A 17,010-nucleotide genomic window follows, 5' to 3' on the forward strand; every position below is an offset into this window, starting at 1 on the left:
CTAAATTGCTACAGGTGAACAGGTTTTTCTACTTTTTCATCTTCAATAAATAATAGTATGTACTTACAACAACAACAATGATAATGATAATAATTATATGATGATGATGATGATGAAATTCAAGGGTCATGTTCCAGAGAGAACCATTAGAAAGAGAATCACAGAACCCTTACCTTATAAGTCAGGGGTTCTGCAGCAGAACTTAAGTATGAGTTAGGGTTCTGCAGCAGAACTTCACATGCAAAAAATGTCAATATCTATGTATTAGATTATAGAATTATTTTTGAACACACACAACAATGAAAAAATATGAAAAAAACATGTATTTAGATTTAGATCCTAAAAATCTATTTAAAATTTAGGGTTCCGCAGCAGAACCTTAGTGGTTCTATGGTTCTATTTTAAGGACTGGTTCTCTCTTGAGTGCGACCCTGAAATTCAATTATATTAATAAAAAGTATGACTTGTAGAACTAATAAAAACAACAAATGCGTTAGCAAATAGATTATAGATGAAAAATATTAGATTGATCGAACAAAAATATGAGATGCCTGTTATTTTCGATTTTTTTTTGACAATCAAAAACAAAATAGGCGGATTTATGCAGTTGATTGCATAGTTTCTTATAATAATATTAAAAATATACATTTTAAGAGTAACAAATATATATTATATTGTTATCTGATCATATAAGGATCTGGCTCGCACTAAGCTGATGAACAATAGTTTAACATCAATACGGCAACACCATACGCCATATGTGCTTTTCCAACACAATTCAAAATTCAAAAGGTTAGACAGCAGGAGACAAAATATGTATAAGTAACACTTGCATAATAAGTGACCAGCATAAGGTCTTATAACGACAGAAATACAGGACTAGCCAGAAGCTTTCTAGATTTCTGTTATCTTCTCCAAACAATAAGCCTGCAGCTCTTGTAATTTACTTTTGGCATCGTCCACGCAAGAGTCAGTTGTGTGGAGCTCATGCGGTGAGACCAGAAGTTGTTCAATATTGTTTAGATGGCTCAGCAGCCAAACTAACTGAAATCCCCATCTCTGCAGATCAGCAAATAGATCTTTGTACTTGCTAATAATATCAACGTTGAAGTCAGCCATTGAGGTTCTGAGAAACTCAGTCACTGAGGTGCACAACATATTCAACATCATTGTATGGAACCTCTCGCTTTTGGCTGTGGAGTGCTCGAAAGTCTGTGGGTAATTTTTCATGATAATATCAAGGAGGCCTACAAACTCTAAGTTAACTTCATGGCCATGCCATAAGCCCGAATCACTATTTCTGGAAGAGCTAGCCCGAACATTGCTTATCTCTGGACAGCCAATCTGTCTCACCCTGTCAGCATATACTCCAATTTTCACATCGCTTTGAGTTGTGTAGTGCTCATCACCCTTTCGGGATGTCACAGAGACTGGCACTGCTTGAAAATTCACTTTGTTCTGAAACAATCAATATTTGAAGAAAAAAAATACTTCGGTAAGATAAACAAAACATCTCTGTTTATATAACAGAGTTAAGGGTTACAAACTGTAATTAACTCTAAAAAACTATAGATTTTTATATAATCATTATTAATACACATGGAACCGCAACATCAGGCCCTAATTCCGCACCATGATACCATAATTTGAAGGAAATATACCTAATTAAGAGAAATTTTACATGCTCACATGCTGTATATCCTATAAATAATAACAGGATAACAAATGCATTAACTTATTAAGAAGAAAGATATAGATTCATTACATACCAGAGGCAATGTTGTGACAATGGTGGCTTTTGGAGAGCCACCAAGTAGGTAGGATCTCAGAGCACCAGAAATTCTTGATTCTTCATATTCTGGTGGTAGCTTCACAAACTCTAAGTTATAAAATGGAGAAGGTAAGCTTGCAAGAAAATCTGTTGCAGAGAGTGCCTGCAAATTAATCAACAAGCAAAACAAAAGTATGTAAGTATATAAATCTAATCATTTTATTGTTAAATAGAATTGTGTATCAGTCCTTATTGTTAAAGCTGTAACAGATGCTTAGCATGTATTACTATAATTATATAAATATCAAAATTTATTGATGATCAAAACGGGCATAGATAAACATAAAGATCTTTGCTTTAACAGATAAATAAAGGCTTTTATCAACTTTTAGGGTATGATATTGAATGTGTAGTCAAAAGTCTCATCCATGACAAAAGTACCTATGAACAATAAATTTCATACGAGGCATGATCAGAAACTTATTTTATAATATCCTCAAAATTTTAAAATACAAGTATTAATATTATTTCTCTTCAAAACAAGAAACAGATATGTAAGGATTGCTAATATTATCGAATGAAATATAGAATTTTACCTCAATGCTATTCAAGTTGAGAGTAAGATACTTCGCATTACCAAGTGCTGAAAGCATATCTATTAATAGACAACATAGTTTCTTCCTATAAATCCAATCCTCTCTGCTTAACCAAATGAGTGACTCTATATTAACAGTCTCCAACTCAGGAACTTCCAACGTAATTGATAGTATACCAACACAACTGAAATTGCGAAGTTTTGGTGCCAAAACCTTGATGTTACCATAAAGGGGATCATAGGACAGCATCACAATATTCAAGTTCAGCAGTTGAGGACATGATATTGAATGTTGTTGTTCCATGGACGACCTTGTTAAGCATAATTTGAGATTTTGTAGATTAACAAGTGTAGTGAATATGCAATTGATATTCTTGGGAAGATCCACACCATCTAATTCTAGACTTAATAAAGCTGGAAAGTTCCAAATTATCTCGGGCAGGTTTCTACACCCAGTCAAACGGAGGGTTGTTAAATGAGGCAAATTAAACGCAAAAGACGATAGTTTCAGATCCCAACCCTCAAGATTAAGACTCCGCAATGCAGGCAAGCAGGTCAAACATGATCCTGGTAACTTATCAAAGACATTCAAAAACAAACCCTGTTTGGTAAAATTCCCTCTTGGGAGCCCCAAGCTGAGATGTGTTAAAGCAGGTAAATTCCAGCACTCGGGTTCAGACTGAGATCCAACTTCAGCAAGTCTGACTTGTAACGTGAGTTTCTTTAACGAGCTAGAGCTCAACCTCGACAGCTTAAATGAGGTATGAAAATAGAATAGCTTAAGATTCAAGCACTCTACATTGTGCGAGATTGCGTAATCAACAAACTGTTCAACTAAAGAGTCCGAGGGTATGCTCTGGGCACTACATAACATTAACTCGGAAACAGGGGCCTGGTGGTTTCGGTTAAACAAGACATGGCGAATAAAGTTATATGTGTTTTCAGGGGAAGAGTGTTGATACTGACCGAAATTGAGAATAGGAAGAGTAGTCCACACAAACCTCCACCGTGTCGAGAGAACGCTGGTTTGAACGGCTTGTTTTGCATCAAGAAATGAGAGTATCCTGTGAATCACGTCATCAGGGAGTTTGCTCAGCTTGTCTTCGTCTTCATCTTCATAAACCCTCTTCCTCTTAGCTTGCGGAGACCCCATTTGCTACAAGTGTCGGACCCTAACCCCTCCAGAGACCTGTAATAAAATACTCCCTCGCAGTTTTACCCAACCCGAACCTCAAAAGCAAAACCCTCGCCAGAACCATAATATTTTTTAATAAATATCTTTGTTCTTAAAATCGGATCACCGTTTAATCCATGTTTCGTAACTCTCCTTAATAATTAAATCTCCGTTTAATCACCACTCAATCTGATTAATCCTCGATCAATTCAATTAATCTCCGATTAATTCTTGTTTCGTGATTAGACCGATTAAGTCTGATTCTCACTTTTTACGATACTGATAAATATGTTTTAAATTAATAAATAAATATCATTTTAATTCAAATAAATATTATGAAAATAATATAAATACATGTATTTTATGTAAATATATATGATATTTAATAATATGTTGTACCCATTCTCGTTAATCCCCAACTTCCTCCTAATAAATCGTAATATACTGAACAAACTTGAACACACATCTTTCTACCAATTGGCCTTGCTGCATTACCAACTGAAGGAAGTATCATCTTGTATATTTTCAGGTGATTATATTTAACATTTTTGCATAAAATAGGTACAATTTTACAACATATACAGTATGAGTGACACATTGTTAAAATGATCATTGTTCATTTTGGGTTTCAGGTTTTCTTCTAAGAGACTGTAAGATCCTCTCTGGATGTTAATATAAGAAAAATGAGTGACAAAAAGTTTCACATTGCCATGTACCCATGGTTTGCCATGGGCCATCTTACTTCTTTTCTTCACCTTTCAAACAAATTTGCAGAGAGAGGTCACAAAATTCTCTTCTTTGTACCTTGTAAAACACTGGATAAATTGAAGCAATTCAATCTTCACCCAGATTTAATCACTTTCATTCCAGTCACTGTCCCTCATGTCGAAGGACTTCCTCCTGGTGCTGAAACAACTGCTGATATCACGTATCCGATGCAGCCTTATCTCATGACTGCCATGGATATGACACAACCAACTGTTGAGGCCTCTCTTAAAGAACTCATGCCACATTTTGTGTTCTTTGATTTCACGCATTGGTTGCCATCTGTGGCGCGGCCTTTAGGCATTAAGACCATTCATTATTGCACTATAAGCTCTGCAGCTACAGGATACCTGATAAGAGAAAAGGGTAGTTTTAAGAATATACAGTTCACAGAAGCTGATCTGATGGAACCTCCTCCAGGTTTTCCTTCTTCGTCAATGATAAAGCTCTTTGCACATGAAGCTCGGCAATTGAGTGGTGCAGGTGTGAAAAAATATGGCAAAAACATATCATTCTCTGAACGTGTTTTTACCGCGTTTACTGAATGTGATGCCATTGCTTTCAAAACTTGTAGAGAACTGGAAGGTCCATACTGTGACTATGTAGAGAATCATTTCAAGAGGCCTATTCTACTTGCAGGACCAGTAGTGCCAGAGCAGCCAGCTTCAAAATTAGATGAAAAATGGGCTAATTGGCTGGACGCACAGCAGCCAAATTCAGTAATTTTCTGCGCGTTTGGAAGTGAGTGTATCCTTCCAAGTGATCGGTTTCAAGAACTACTGTTAGGATTTGAGCTTACAAGTCTTCCCTTTTTGGCTGCTTTAAGGCCGCCATTTGGCATTGAGAGCATAGAAGCAGCATTGCCTGAAGGTTTTAACAAGAGAACTCAAGAAAGAGGTATAGTTCACGGAGGATGGATTCAGCAACAACTAATACTGGCACATCCTTCAGTGGGGTGCTTTGTTACTCACTGTGGATACGGGTCCTTGTCTGAGAGCTTAGTTAACAAATGCCAATTAGTTCTACTACCAAGTGTTGGCGATCAATTTATCAATGCAAGGATGATGGGCAGGGATTTGAAAGTGGGAGTGGAGGTTGAAATAGGAGAAAATGGTGTTCTTACAAAAACAAGCATCTGCAAGGCTATACAATCTGTGATGGATGTTGATAGTGAGGTTGGGAAGGAGGTAAGAGAAAATCACAGTAAGTTCAGAGAGCTATTGTTAGGAAGAGGCTTTGAGGATTCTTATATTGATGGCTTTGTGGAAAAGATGCAAGGTTTTCTGCAGTGAACTTGTTCTGATAATTGAGCTTTAATAAATTCTTACACTTGCCAAATTTTCACTTTTCCATGAAATACTTAGAGTTCAATTTTCCTCACAGCTTCCACTCCATTGTATTAGATTGCTTTACCAAGCAGCAAGCTGATACACTTGAACAGTACTAATAGACTGAATCTAGACTAAAGATGTTATGAATTCTAGAAAATGGTAAATACACATGCTTGATGCTTGTTAGTATCCTCAAAGGATAGGTAGAAGAAATAATATACAACTCTGGTAAAATCCTAACTGTAATCCGAGTATAAATATTATGAAATCCTTGAATATAATGCATTCCATAAAGAAGAAAGATGAGTGAGATGATTGTCTACCGGAGTATCCAGTAAACAAACATGAAGAAAAGTTATTCAAGGAGGTACACAATACTAAACAAAATTGAAAATCAGAACCCGCTCAAGAACCACAGAGTGCAGTGTTCGAAAACAAGTTTACCATACATGAAAAGCTAGAGCTTGAGTTGAAAATAGGGATGCTAAAAATTGTAAGGGATGACATCCTAGTACAGTAGCAAACGATACAACAATCAAGTAAAAAACCAATAAAATAGCATAAACAGAACAGCATAAGTTTGGATCATCCATGGGAAGTTACATAAACATGTTGGTCTTGTATACTCCCTCCATCTGTTCTGAGATATTCTCGGGATGAGGTTGACCCAGGATCTGGGACCACAGAGACAAACCATTTTGTGCTATCCAACCCATTTGAGTTATCCAAGATCCAACTGTGTTCAGGAGTAACAAAGATAAAAATTCACTTCTATACCTAAAATATTAGGCTATTTGTCCCTCTCATTTTTTTACATTAATTTTTGACACATTTTTTCACACTCATTTAAAATATAATTTTATAACCTTTTTTTAAAAAAAAAATTCTCTGAATAAAAATTTGATATTTAAACTTTTATTAAAAAAAGTAAATTTTAGAAAAAAAACTATGAAACTATACTTTATAAAACTTTCAAAATGCGTGCAAATAGTGAACGTAAACAATCACGGACGGAGGGAGTATAAATAATTTAATTTCTAGTAATCTTTTTTTAACAAAACCTCCTTTTAATTTGTTTACAACATAAACATGTGATATAGATACATTATTATTATCATTTAATCTTAATTAACAAAAAATAATTTTTTTTATTCATATCTATTCCATGATACTTTCAAAACATATACAAAACAAAAACTATATTCTAATAATAAATTAACCTTATTTAATTTTTATAATTTTTTCCTACTTTGTTTATTATATAGAAAAGTAGAGCCCGTTTTTTATTTATAAAACCAACTTCTATTCAATTTAGAATTACTAAATATTATATTTATATATAAATACCTTTATTGTTATATAATCTTTTATAGTAATCTTCTTTCTTATAAAAGAGGATACAATAGTCAATCAGCCCCCTTTTCAAACTAGGGTTTTTCATCCCTCTTTCATATTCCAACACTTCCAGCACAAGTGTGTGTGTACACACACACACATATACTTTACACCACAATTTTATAAAAATTGCATCTTTTTCGTGTTGAAATTATCCAATTACACAACATGGGTCGGGGCAAATTCAAGGGGAAACCCACGGGTCGGCGCCAATTCTCCACTCCCGAGGAGATGAGTATGTTCACTATCTCATTCATATACGTATGTATATATGTGTCTATATGTGTATATGTTTCTGTGTATGTCATGATTTGTTTGTTAGATCGTGGCTACTGTGCTAGAACTGAATTATAATTAGCTTAGATTGATGAATTTTGTTGATTTGAATTATGGGTGAAATTCAAGATTTTGTTAATATATTTTTAATGATTTCTCGGAAACTTAGTTTTTTTTTTGCCGGTAAAGTTTGATCTAAATTTTCGATATGGGAATCGATCAGTTTGAAGTTTCAACTGTTTTGGAATTGATAGGATATGTTGTTAGTAAGGTCACTGGGAGCGTGGGAGAGCTTGAAAATAAATAAATTGTGGGCTTGATGAAATTTCAGATTTTACGATTGATTGGAGATATTTAATGAAGTCACTGATTGGCGTTAAATAAATTTCAGTGCTATTAAAATTTTAAACTTCATTCCTGTGGAATAATTGGAAATAGTCAAGTTTTAGTCTTAAGAGAACTGATTAAGCTTGAAGAGCATTGGTGTAATATCTATTTTAAGTCTAGAAGCTTAGATATAAGTATGTGCTAGTTGAGATCTTTAATAATTATTTAGCCTAGTGTATAATTTTGCAGTGGTCTTTGTCAAATTGAATTATTGTTGTCATGTATTGTGTTATTATGCAATGCTTTGGTATAATCAAGTGTTGAGATTTGAGTTTTTGTATACCAAATTAGTCTTCAATACTAACTATTCATTTAATTGTAATATTGTAGTTGCTGGCACTTCCTCTCGTCCCCGCACATTTAAACGGGTATTTAAATATCAAACACATTCTTTCATTTGTCACATATTGATGGTTAATTCTCTCATGCTTTTAAATCCGAAGATGCTAAAGTCGTATAGTTAATGTGTCATCTTATTGCAATTTTTTGACATAAAAAGGAAGAAGCTGAGGATATAGAAGATGAAAGACTAGAAGAAGAATCTGAAGAGGAGTCGGATGATTCCGAGGGAGAAGAAGTCAGTACTGTCAACACATTTCTTAATTTAAAATATCCTGTTAATGATTAAGTTTCTTTCCTGGCTATCCTTTTTTATGGAATGAAGACAGAGAAATGAAGACAGAGATTAATTTATGCTGGTTGTAATCTTCTTATAGCAGAAGAAAAAAGGCACCCAAGGTATCATTCAGATAGAGAATCCTAATTTGGTGAAGCCGAAAAATATGAAAGCTCGAGATATTGATGTGAGTAGATGTACACACACACGGACACACTCTATATTTATATGTTTAGAAGTAAGTGTATCTGGAGTTCTGAGCGTGTTAACACTGTTTGTTGTACAGATCGAGAAAACAACTGAACTTTCCAGGCGTGAAAGGTTTGTGAAAGATTTTGCTACTTATTAAACAGCACTGACTGATTATTTCCTTTGTATTTCTATTTCATTGATTTTAATAATCTCAAGTTGTTCAACCTTTGTTCTACTTATAATAGGTCTAAAACGAATGTGTAAATATTTCACTTATAAGCTATAGTGTGAACTTATAAGTAGATCTTTTGGATCTTATAGATGTCTGTTATTATTTCAGTTACTACATTATGATTAGGTGTATGGAACAGTCAGTTTACAGAGATTACAGAGGGAACCTAGATAATCAATATGAGGAAACTCTATGTGGTGAAGAACAGTGAGATAGGTAGATTCCAGGAGTGAAAAAAGAGACACTAGAGCGAGAGAGTTCTTGCTTACTCTCAGATGAGAAATTCGGATTTAGATCATCATTCAGTATTTAACAAATTTGAAATAGCAAGGACAGAACTCAGCTTTGACTTGACCACGTTACTTCGACTTCATACTGACTTTACCTACTGAACTTTTATGCATTTATACTTGGTCAATCATGACCCTTCCTGACATATTACCCCTTGATATCTTCCACTCATGGATGTTACGCATTACTACTTAGTCAACCATGACCCTTCTTGACATATCAACCCCTCGAAATCTTTTGTGCCACTCATGGATGTAGTGAAGTTGTAACCACCTGGATCAAATACTGGGGCCGTTCGGCGAAACATAAAAGAAGTTACATATTGTTATAAGTAAGAAGTTACTTATAGTTGAAAAGTCACTTTTAATTTTATTGTTTGGATTAATTTATCAGTAACTTATAACTTATTAGGTATAAAACTAGTAATATAATAATAAAATATTAGAAATTACATCATGTAACCTATATAAAACTGCTTTCGTTACCCTAGAGTGTGTGACATATGTTTCACCTCAGATGTAGTCATGTAGCCATCGTAGAAATGGCTCCTCTCCACTCATTTTTGTTCTTTTGTTATTATACCTATCTGATTAATAGAAATAGATTGCTGTCTTTGATCGGAAACCTAGCCTCTGTAGGTTATATACCTTGCTTCGCAGAATTCCCTTGTGATAGCATTATTTTTATTTAATATTCATTGTTCATTCCACTTGGCTTTAAACCGATTCCGTAAAGCTAAACTTCATTCTGAATCAGTCCAGAGAAGAGGATTTACCCTCTTAACTAATTTCTAAATTGGACATTTTCATGAGTTATGTCATGAAAAGATAGGACTTTATACGGTTAAGTCCTTCCAGTCCTGTTCATGTCTTGTATTTATTTGTTCCTTTACTCTTTTGTCTTTATGTGGATACTCTGGTAAGTTTGGCTAATTTTGGTGGTCATTCTCTTGCTCATTCGTCCCTTGACCCACTATTCTTATGCTTTATCCTTGTTATAATGCTTTTCTAAAAACATCTGTTGCGTCAGATGGGGTTTAACCTGTTCTAGAGACTAGAGATGGAGCTTAATAATGAAATTTAGGTTATTTTTCAACCTGCTTTAAGGTTCTATTTCCAAGTACTATCTGTGGTGAATCTACAAGTATAGTGAATAGTGTTGTGTGTTATTATTATCCTAGATAATTGCTACTTTTCAGCGAGGGTATTAATTAAATTTTATGGAATTGATTAGGCATATCTCATGTACTAAGTTCTTAGTGAAGCAAAAACGTATCTTCAATCATGCTGATATCGTCCTTATAATTACTATGATATTCTTGTTTATTTTTAGAGAAGAGATAGAGAAGCAGAAAGCCCATGAAAGGTACATGAGGTTGCAAGAACAAGGGAAAACTGAACAAGCAAGGAAAGATTTAGGTAAGGATGTCATCATTTCTGTTAGTATGTGACTTGATACTACATGATATGTTCTGCCTGTTTGAAAATGTTTATACAAACATTCACTTAAAACTACTGCCATGTTCAGGAATATACTCTCTCCGTCCCTTTTTAGTTGTCACATTTCTATTTTTGTTGGTCAAATTGACTAAGTTTTGACCAAAGATTATAATTCAGTCACTCATTATTTTACAAAACTGAAAATTACATCTTAAAGTAGATTAAAAGTTATTTCTTGTGACATTTTTTTTTATTTTGTCAATTCATGAAATATTAATAAATCTCAGTCAAGCTTTAGTCAATTTGACCGGCACAAAACCAAATGTGACAACTAAAAAGGGACGGAGGGAGTATTATATATGTGTATGTACTATGTACATTTGGATATACCTATACACATACCCCTGTTTGCCTTATATTAAGTGCTAAGTTGGTGCAGCTTTACTCACAAGTCATAACATGTCACTGGCTTTTAGAGGTTCTTGACTTTTAAGGATTCATATTCTATCTACTTTTGGATTTGTAGTTGCTCTGAGACTGTTATTACATTATTCCTCTTCCTATGTAGTAGTATTCACCAGTTTTTCTTGTGAAATGTGATTACAAGGTAACTGTAAGTGCGATTAAAATTTTCTGTTCTGTAAATACCCTTCATCCTTTGTCACAACACTTCTTTAAGTTCACACCTATCCGATATTATGTATGAATTTCTGGGCATGCTATGTAGCTATACATCTATTCACCTCTTGCTGTCTAGATGTTGCATGGCTATTTTATCACTTGCTTGTTATTCAATGTACTGAACACGCATCACTTGATGGGTTCTTGCAGATCGTTTGGCCCTTATTCGTCAACAGAGGGCAGATGCCGCCAGAAAGAGGGACGAAGAGAAAGCTGGTACTTGATTAATATCTGCCGAATAACTTGTATTGGTCTATGTTTTCCTGTATTCGTGATCATAAACTTAATAATTGAGGTGTTCTATGTTTTTGATTCAGCCAAGGAACAGAAGAAGACGGAGGCTCGCAAATGATACTACGAGGGGTGTGTGGTTAAAGCAAGTTATGTCAAAAGAACTAGTTATATGTGATTCTGGTTCTGATTCTCATATAAAGATGGCTATGCAATTATTTTTATTTGCAGTTGTGAACTGAAAATTCACATTTTCTTCATTTGACTATGTTATATCATTTTGTTGCTTTTGGCAAAATAGAATTATAAACTTCATAGATCTCTTTACCTTTTTGTGCATGCTTTTTTAAATACTTTCTCTACACTGAGTAAGCGGAGGCCCTAGGATGCGCATAGTGTATTAGAACATCATGATCAATGGATGCTTAGAAATGCAAAATGCAAGTTTTTATAAATGAATTTTGCTCCAACTTTCAAGGATTCGAACGTTTTAAACCCTCTTAAAGATGGAACCTGCAAGGAGATTTGGAAGATGAATCCCGCAGAGGCTCCAAAGAATCTGAGCAGTACATAGAGAGACTCAAAGATGAATCCTGCTCAGACTTTTAAGGGTCCCGAACATTTCAAAACTTCTGGTAGAACCTCAACTCTCGAGGATGAACCCTTCATAGGCTTCCAAGGGTCTGAGCACTGAAATACCCCAAGGCCTGTGACCGAAAAAAAAAAACAAACACTTTTAAGATTATTTAACTTCAAAATATAATTTTTTAATTTTTTAATAACATAATTTATTAATTTTTCTAAAACATATGATATTTAAAGTTTTATTAAAAAAAATTAAAATAATTATAAAATTTTAATTTAAAAAATTTAAAACACTTGTTAAGTAATGAAAAGAACATATAAAAATAAATAGAACACACAGATACAAATGATTAATAAAAGCTGTGTGAACTTGTGTGCGACTAATGATCAAATATTGTTTCATATCAGGAATACTTGCAGTATTGTCATACACTCATCCAGTGGTATAAATCAATCCATTTATAGACAGACAATTATTTAAACACCATGATTTCGGCCAAGACTCAACAACACTGAACATGCAGTGACGGATCGATCGATATATCAACATCACTCAACCTCATCAATCAATCCCACGTATATGCAACTGTTCTTGCCACGTTCCACAGAAGCTGCGCTAGATGATACACGTCATTCATCCACGTGTCACTTTTTTGCTGTTATATTTGTTAAACTTACCGTTTGTTACACACTTGCACATTCCTTCACTAAGAATCAACCGTAACGTAACAGTTAACCAAAAACCTGCCACAAGTCTGATATTTGATATCATGATACAAAACCTAAAGTATAAAGTCCAGCATATATAAATGGTTCATAATTCATATAAATAATTTCAGTATTATAATCAGTGTATTATCAAATATTAGTATAGTGTATACCATAATCTTTTTTGACAATTAAAGTCTATATGTCTTATAGATAATTGAGTATGTGTTCTGGCACTTTTAGTGATGAGTGAAAATTGAATCCGAATCCGGATGTTTTGGATAACAAATGATAAACGCAATACTTGAACTAGGACAACAGGGGATAAAATTAACAACACTAATATACTTAAATTATATGTTAGGTCAATCCATACATTTCTAAATCATTCAGATGCCCATGCATGCAGTGATGCACACAGGATACAACATTGCTATAAATGGGAAACTTTAACTTGTAAGGAAACTGACACACTCCTGGCTAGTCAAGATTAACAGCTACCAACTCACTGACTTCATCTTTCCCCTGTCCATTTCTTCATCTTCTTTGTCTTCTAAATCTGTATATCATGATAAACATAGTTATCAAACAACTGTTTTTCATCAAACCAAGTATTTACAAAATAAAAAAATATGGAAATAATTAAAAATTTTAATATTGAGTTACACACCAGGTAATAGAAAGCACCATGCTGGAGGGGCTGCAGAGTAAACCCCCACTCATTGGTCACCACTGGCTGACCAGAGGAGTGTATGAGCACTGCATCTTCACCAAACACTTCTTTCACATTCAACGGCCCTGATGCTACCTCGAATCCCACATCATTTATGATCACCGTTGATTTTCCTGCACCTTAATCACCATAAGTAAGACATAACGGCTCCTTAAGGTCTAATTAGTAACACGTGCATGAGTTCTTCAAGGTTGAACTATATTCACAAGGTGCTATCATTTTCAAATTCCAGATTTATATAATGTAAGCCAACTTTAAGAGCATACAAGTCAAGTAAAGTAAAAATCCAAAAAAAGAAAATCAGAATTAGTACTTTGAGTTGCCATGCACACGTCAAACCTTGATGCAGGGCTACTCAGAAACAAGATTACAGAACAAAAGACAAAAATATATGCTTGGACTTGTTTCCAGATATGTAACATATCAAGAATTGCTTGGATCTTATAAGATACTGTATATAGTAAAGAAGTACCTGCATGAATCGGTGACCGGTGACTGCAATAGCTAGTGTCTGTGTTTATATTTATGCAGTCGTGATGTTCGTACTAATTGCAGAGCAAGCACATATATATTAATCGCTCCGTCCCTTTCTAGTTATCCGGTTTTGACTTTCGATAGTAAAATTGATCAAATTTTAACTGGAATTTATATATATCGAGGCCGTTTGGACAAACTTAAAAGAGGTGATTTCTCGCTTAAAGTAAAAAAAATGGATTATAAGTAATAAGTAATTAAGTTAATAAAGTGTTTGGAAAAGAAGCAGAAACTCTGAGAGAAGCTAACATTCTCATCTTCTTAACAAACTTCTACTTATTTATACAAACGGGTCGAGAAAAACAGAAGCCAAAAACCAGAAACAGCTTCTGTTTTTTAAAAATAAACAGACCCATTATAAGTATAATTAAAAAATATTTAAAAATTATATCATTATCAAGTACATATAATTTTTTTAAATATAATTGTTAGCTTTCTAAAATTATGGAAGTATTATCTGTAATCAAACGAAAAGAAATTGACCATTCAAAGTAAATAGTGGGCTCTAAAAAGAGAGGGAGGGAATATATATATCGCTTATGTATTATATGGGGCCGTTGGCCTTAACTTAAATGAAATTATCGTTTATAAATGTGAATTATAAATGAAAAGTAATGAAAAGCGGTTATTCTTGGCTATATATTTATTTGTTTAGATATTTTCTTATATTTACAATTTATTGGTTATAAATATTGTTAAGATTTCAAATGAAAAAGTCATTCAAAAGAAATTATGTACAGATAAACTAATTGTGACTTATAATCAAGCAGCAAAATAAGTATATCGGAACAAAAGAGACAAATAAAATGAGAAGGGGTATTAAGTAACTTGTACATGTACAGAGTAAATTTGATAGAAAAGTAAAAAGCTAAATAACAAGTAAGGTACCTTGAACATGATTGATAGGGGAGGGAACCCCATTAGGAGAAAGAGATGTGAAGTTAGTAGACATAGTTGCTGGTGGAGTACTGTAACTACATATCTCTTGTTGCTGCAAGGCCTTATTCTTCCCATCTTCAGCCTTCTTATAATTCACAGGCCCAACATTCATCATCAAGTCAGTGAGCAAAAGATTAGAGTAGCTCCTCCCAGTCTGCTCATCACTCACTGGACTAGCTTGAGTGATCACATTCGTTGATATCTCGGGGAAGCTAAACCCTTGTGTGAAAGCACCACCATGATCTCCTCCACTGAGCACAGGGAAAAAGAAGGGCTCTTGCACAAATTCTCCATTAGGGTGAAAGTGGTGGCTAAAAGGCTGATTAACAGAAGGGGTGGGGGAGTTGAGGGAGCTTCCATCAGGGGAAATGTTCAATGAGAATGGTGCAATTGTGGATGACTTGTGGGAAGATTTGTCTGATGAAGATGAGGATGATGAAGGGGGAACCATGGTGGACAAAGCTGAAGAGATTGGAGTGTGAGCATGAGGGTTTGTTTTGTTGCTGCGTTGTTGCTTGTTTTTACTTCTTGATTTTCTGTTCTGGAACCAGTAGAAAACATTGGCATCGCCAACTTGGCCATACTCTTGTAGCTGAACCCTAATTCTCCTTATTTCGTCTCTCGGTGGATTCACCATTCCGGAGTTGAATATCGCTTCGAGTATCCGAATCTGCTCCGGTTTCGGGTTCCATCTCGGCTTCGGCTCATTGCTCCTCTCTTCACATCCTGTAAATTATCCAATTACACTATTTGTCATATCATACAGTCCACTACAAGAAAAATGGCCAACTAAAAAAAAACGGAATTTTATCCGTTCTATTTTTAATAACCGAAAAAGTAAAATTTCCCGAACAGACGGATATGATCTATGGATGTAAATTACTTACCAGAAGACAGGAGGGTTCTGTGATGTTCATGTTGTTGCCACTGATGGAGGTGAGGCTTGGACTTGAACATACTAGGCCAGTGTCTATTTGAAGCAGCCATGAAATGCAAAACGAAATAATACCAGTAATGCCCTTGATTTAATAGAGAGATAGTAAAGGCAATTCAAGTTTGTAACGTAAAGGCTCTTCTCTTCTTATAGATCGACTTGAAGAGTCTGTTCTCTTGACCGTACGTGTTGGATCGCTTCAACTCCAATTTCCTGCAATAAATTAAAAATTAAAAAATAATAATAATTGAGATTCGGAGATAAAAATATGATGACAGCGACAGGAATCACCTGCAAAAATGAATAAAAATAACTTTTAGCTAGAGGGAAGGGTTTAATTGCCCATACCTTTGGTGCTGGATTAATATGAATAAAAATATAATTATATAAAATAAAAAGGAAATAAAAATGATGAAAAGGTGGGAATGGGGAAGTAGCTTCAAGACTACACAAAGTACAATGAAAGCCCCCCGGGGAAGAAGCAAAGAGAACATAGAGAAGTGTACATGCTGGGGCTCTTATCAGAATCTTTGGCAGTAAAAGCTTTGTAGCTCTTTATTGTAGAGAGATGGAGGAGCCTGCAATTCAGTACAGTTCAACCTACTTTTCTTAAATTAATATACTTATATTACGTAGTATTTTTTACGGTTTTTCTATGGTGTGCCCACACGCTAAGCACTAATTTTTATGAGTTTGATGCATTCTTATTGGTCATGTAATCATAAATATGGATGCCTCTCTGCATTTACACTAACTCCACCAATTAAAATTCACTAAACTCATCAAATTTAGTGCTTAATGTGTGCCCTTGGGCACACACTAGAAAGACCCTATTTTTTATAATTAATAGAAAATTCACATGAAAGTATATATCGATGGATGAGAATCTTAAATTCTAATGTATCTTAGAAAATTGCATAACCAATGAAAGTCGAGAGAGGGTTTAATGCTGATTACTAGTGCATCGGTTTCATATTGGAAAAGGATTGATGGTGCGTTTTTGGTTTGACTCGAGGAATAATCAGTAGCCGCTAGCGAGGACATTCCAAGGACTACGTGAATTTTGTAAATGTTTAATGCATGTATAAACATCAATTCGTTCATACTTATTCCGTTGGAGTTTTAGTATTTCAGGTTTACGATGTAACGGTACTAATTCATTCCACAGCGGGCTAAGTGGCCACCACAGTTCTTTTCGAAA

The 17,010-nt window shown here is 34.5% G+C and overlaps 4 protein-coding genes across 5 annotated transcripts; 2 read left to right on the forward strand and 2 right to left on the reverse strand.

The window, feature by feature from the left end:
* Positions 1 to 726: 726 nt before the first annotated feature.
* On the reverse strand, positions 727 to 3,610 carry LOC108206256 (putative F-box/FBD/LRR-repeat protein At4g13965). Its single transcript, XM_017376496.2, has 3 exons — positions 2,368 to 3,610; positions 1,770 to 1,934; positions 727 to 1,458 (listed from the first exon to the last, which is right to left on the reverse strand). The coding sequence occupies exons 1-3, from the start codon at positions 3,517 to 3,519 to the stop codon at positions 895 to 897; spliced, it is 1,881 nt and encodes a 626-aa protein (XP_017231985.1). The 5' UTR covers positions 3,520 to 3,610; the 3' UTR covers positions 727 to 894.
* Positions 3,611 to 4,062: 452 nt separating this feature from the next.
* Positions 4,063 to 5,685, forward strand: LOC108206257 (cyanidin 3-O-galactoside 2''-O-xylosyltransferase FGGT1). Its single transcript, XM_017376497.2, has one exon. The coding sequence runs from the start codon at positions 4,224 to 4,226 to the stop codon at positions 5,595 to 5,597; it is 1,374 nt and encodes a 457-aa protein (XP_017231986.1). The 5' UTR covers positions 4,063 to 4,223; the 3' UTR covers positions 5,598 to 5,685.
* A 1,317-nt stretch (positions 5,686 to 7,002) lies between these two features.
* On the forward strand, positions 7,003 to 11,695 carry LOC108205963 (uncharacterized). Of its 2 annotated transcripts, none has more exons than XM_017376100.2 (8): positions 7,003 to 7,266; positions 8,025 to 8,062; positions 8,194 to 8,271; positions 8,414 to 8,497; positions 8,597 to 8,631; positions 10,358 to 10,443; positions 11,296 to 11,361; positions 11,463 to 11,695. In XM_017376100.2, the coding sequence occupies exons 1-8, from the start codon at positions 7,200 to 7,202 to the stop codon at positions 11,495 to 11,497; spliced, it is 489 nt and encodes a 162-aa protein (XP_017231589.1). In that variant the 5' UTR covers positions 7,003 to 7,199; the 3' UTR covers positions 11,498 to 11,695. The 2 variants fall into 2 exon arrangements, with proteins under 2 accessions (XP_017231589.1, XP_017231588.1); XM_017376099.2 differs by having other exon boundaries at positions 7,006 to 7,266; positions 8,411 to 8,497.
* A 1,387-nt stretch (positions 11,696 to 13,082) lies between these two features.
* Positions 13,083 to 15,918, reverse strand: LOC108208505 (WUSCHEL-related homeobox 9). Its single transcript, XM_017379040.2, has 4 exons — positions 15,763 to 15,918; positions 14,825 to 15,601; positions 13,340 to 13,515; positions 13,083 to 13,228 (listed from the first exon to the last, which is right to left on the reverse strand). Exons 1-4 carry the CDS (start codon positions 15,860 to 15,862, stop codon positions 13,223 to 13,225), a joined length of 1,059 nt encoding a protein of 352 aa, XP_017234529.1. The 5' UTR covers positions 15,863 to 15,918; the 3' UTR covers positions 13,083 to 13,222.
* Between the last annotated feature and the right edge of the window lie 1,092 nt (positions 15,919 to 17,010).

This window comes from Daucus carota, chromosome 2 (assembly GCF_001625215.2).
Source record: "Daucus carota subsp. sativus chromosome 2, DH1 v3.0, whole genome shotgun sequence".
NCBI lineage: Eukaryota > Viridiplantae > Streptophyta > Magnoliopsida > Apiales > Apiaceae > Daucus > Daucus carota.

Excerpts from the sequence above, each read along its gene's own strand:
- LOC108206256 (XM_017376496.2), bottom strand. The coding sequence starts at position 3,519 with ATGGGGTCTCCGCAAGCTAAGAGGAAGAGGGTTTATGAAGATGAAGAC. Across the intron at positions 1,935-2,367 it reads TCAACTTGAATAGCATTGAG|GCACTCTCTGCAACAGATTT; the intron begins GTAAAATTCTAT and ends ATTAATTTGCAG. Across the intron at positions 1,459-1,769 it reads TTGTCACAACATTGCCTCTG|AACAAAGTGAATTTTCAAGC; the intron begins GTATGTAATGAA and ends TGATTGTTTCAG.
- LOC108206257 (XM_017376497.2), top strand. The coding sequence starts at position 4,224 with ATGAGTGACAAAAAGTTTCACATTGCCATGTACCCATGGTTTGCCATG.
- LOC108205963 (XM_017376099.2), top strand. The coding sequence starts at position 7,200 with ATGGGTCGGGGCAAATTCAAGGGGAAACCCACGGGTCGGCGCCAATTC. Across the intron at positions 8,498-8,596 it reads TGAAAGCTCGAGATATTGAT|ATCGAGAAAACAACTGAACT; the intron begins GTGAGTAGATGT and ends TTTGTTGTACAG. Across the intron at positions 11,362-11,462 it reads GAGGGACGAAGAGAAAGCTG|CCAAGGAACAGAAGAAGACG; the intron begins GTACTTGATTAA and ends TTTTTGATTCAG.
- LOC108208505 (XM_017379040.2), bottom strand. The coding sequence starts at position 15,862 with ATGGCTGCTTCAAATAGACACTGGCCTAGTATGTTCAAGTCCAAGCCT. Across the intron at positions 15,602-15,762 it reads CAGAACCCTCCTGTCTTCTG|GATGTGAAGAGAGGAGCAAT; the intron begins GTAAGTAATTTA and ends GATAATTTACAG. Across the intron at positions 13,516-14,824 it reads CCCTATCAATCATGTTCAAG|GAAAATCAACGGTGATCATA; the intron begins GTACCTTACTTG and ends ATTAAGGTGCAG.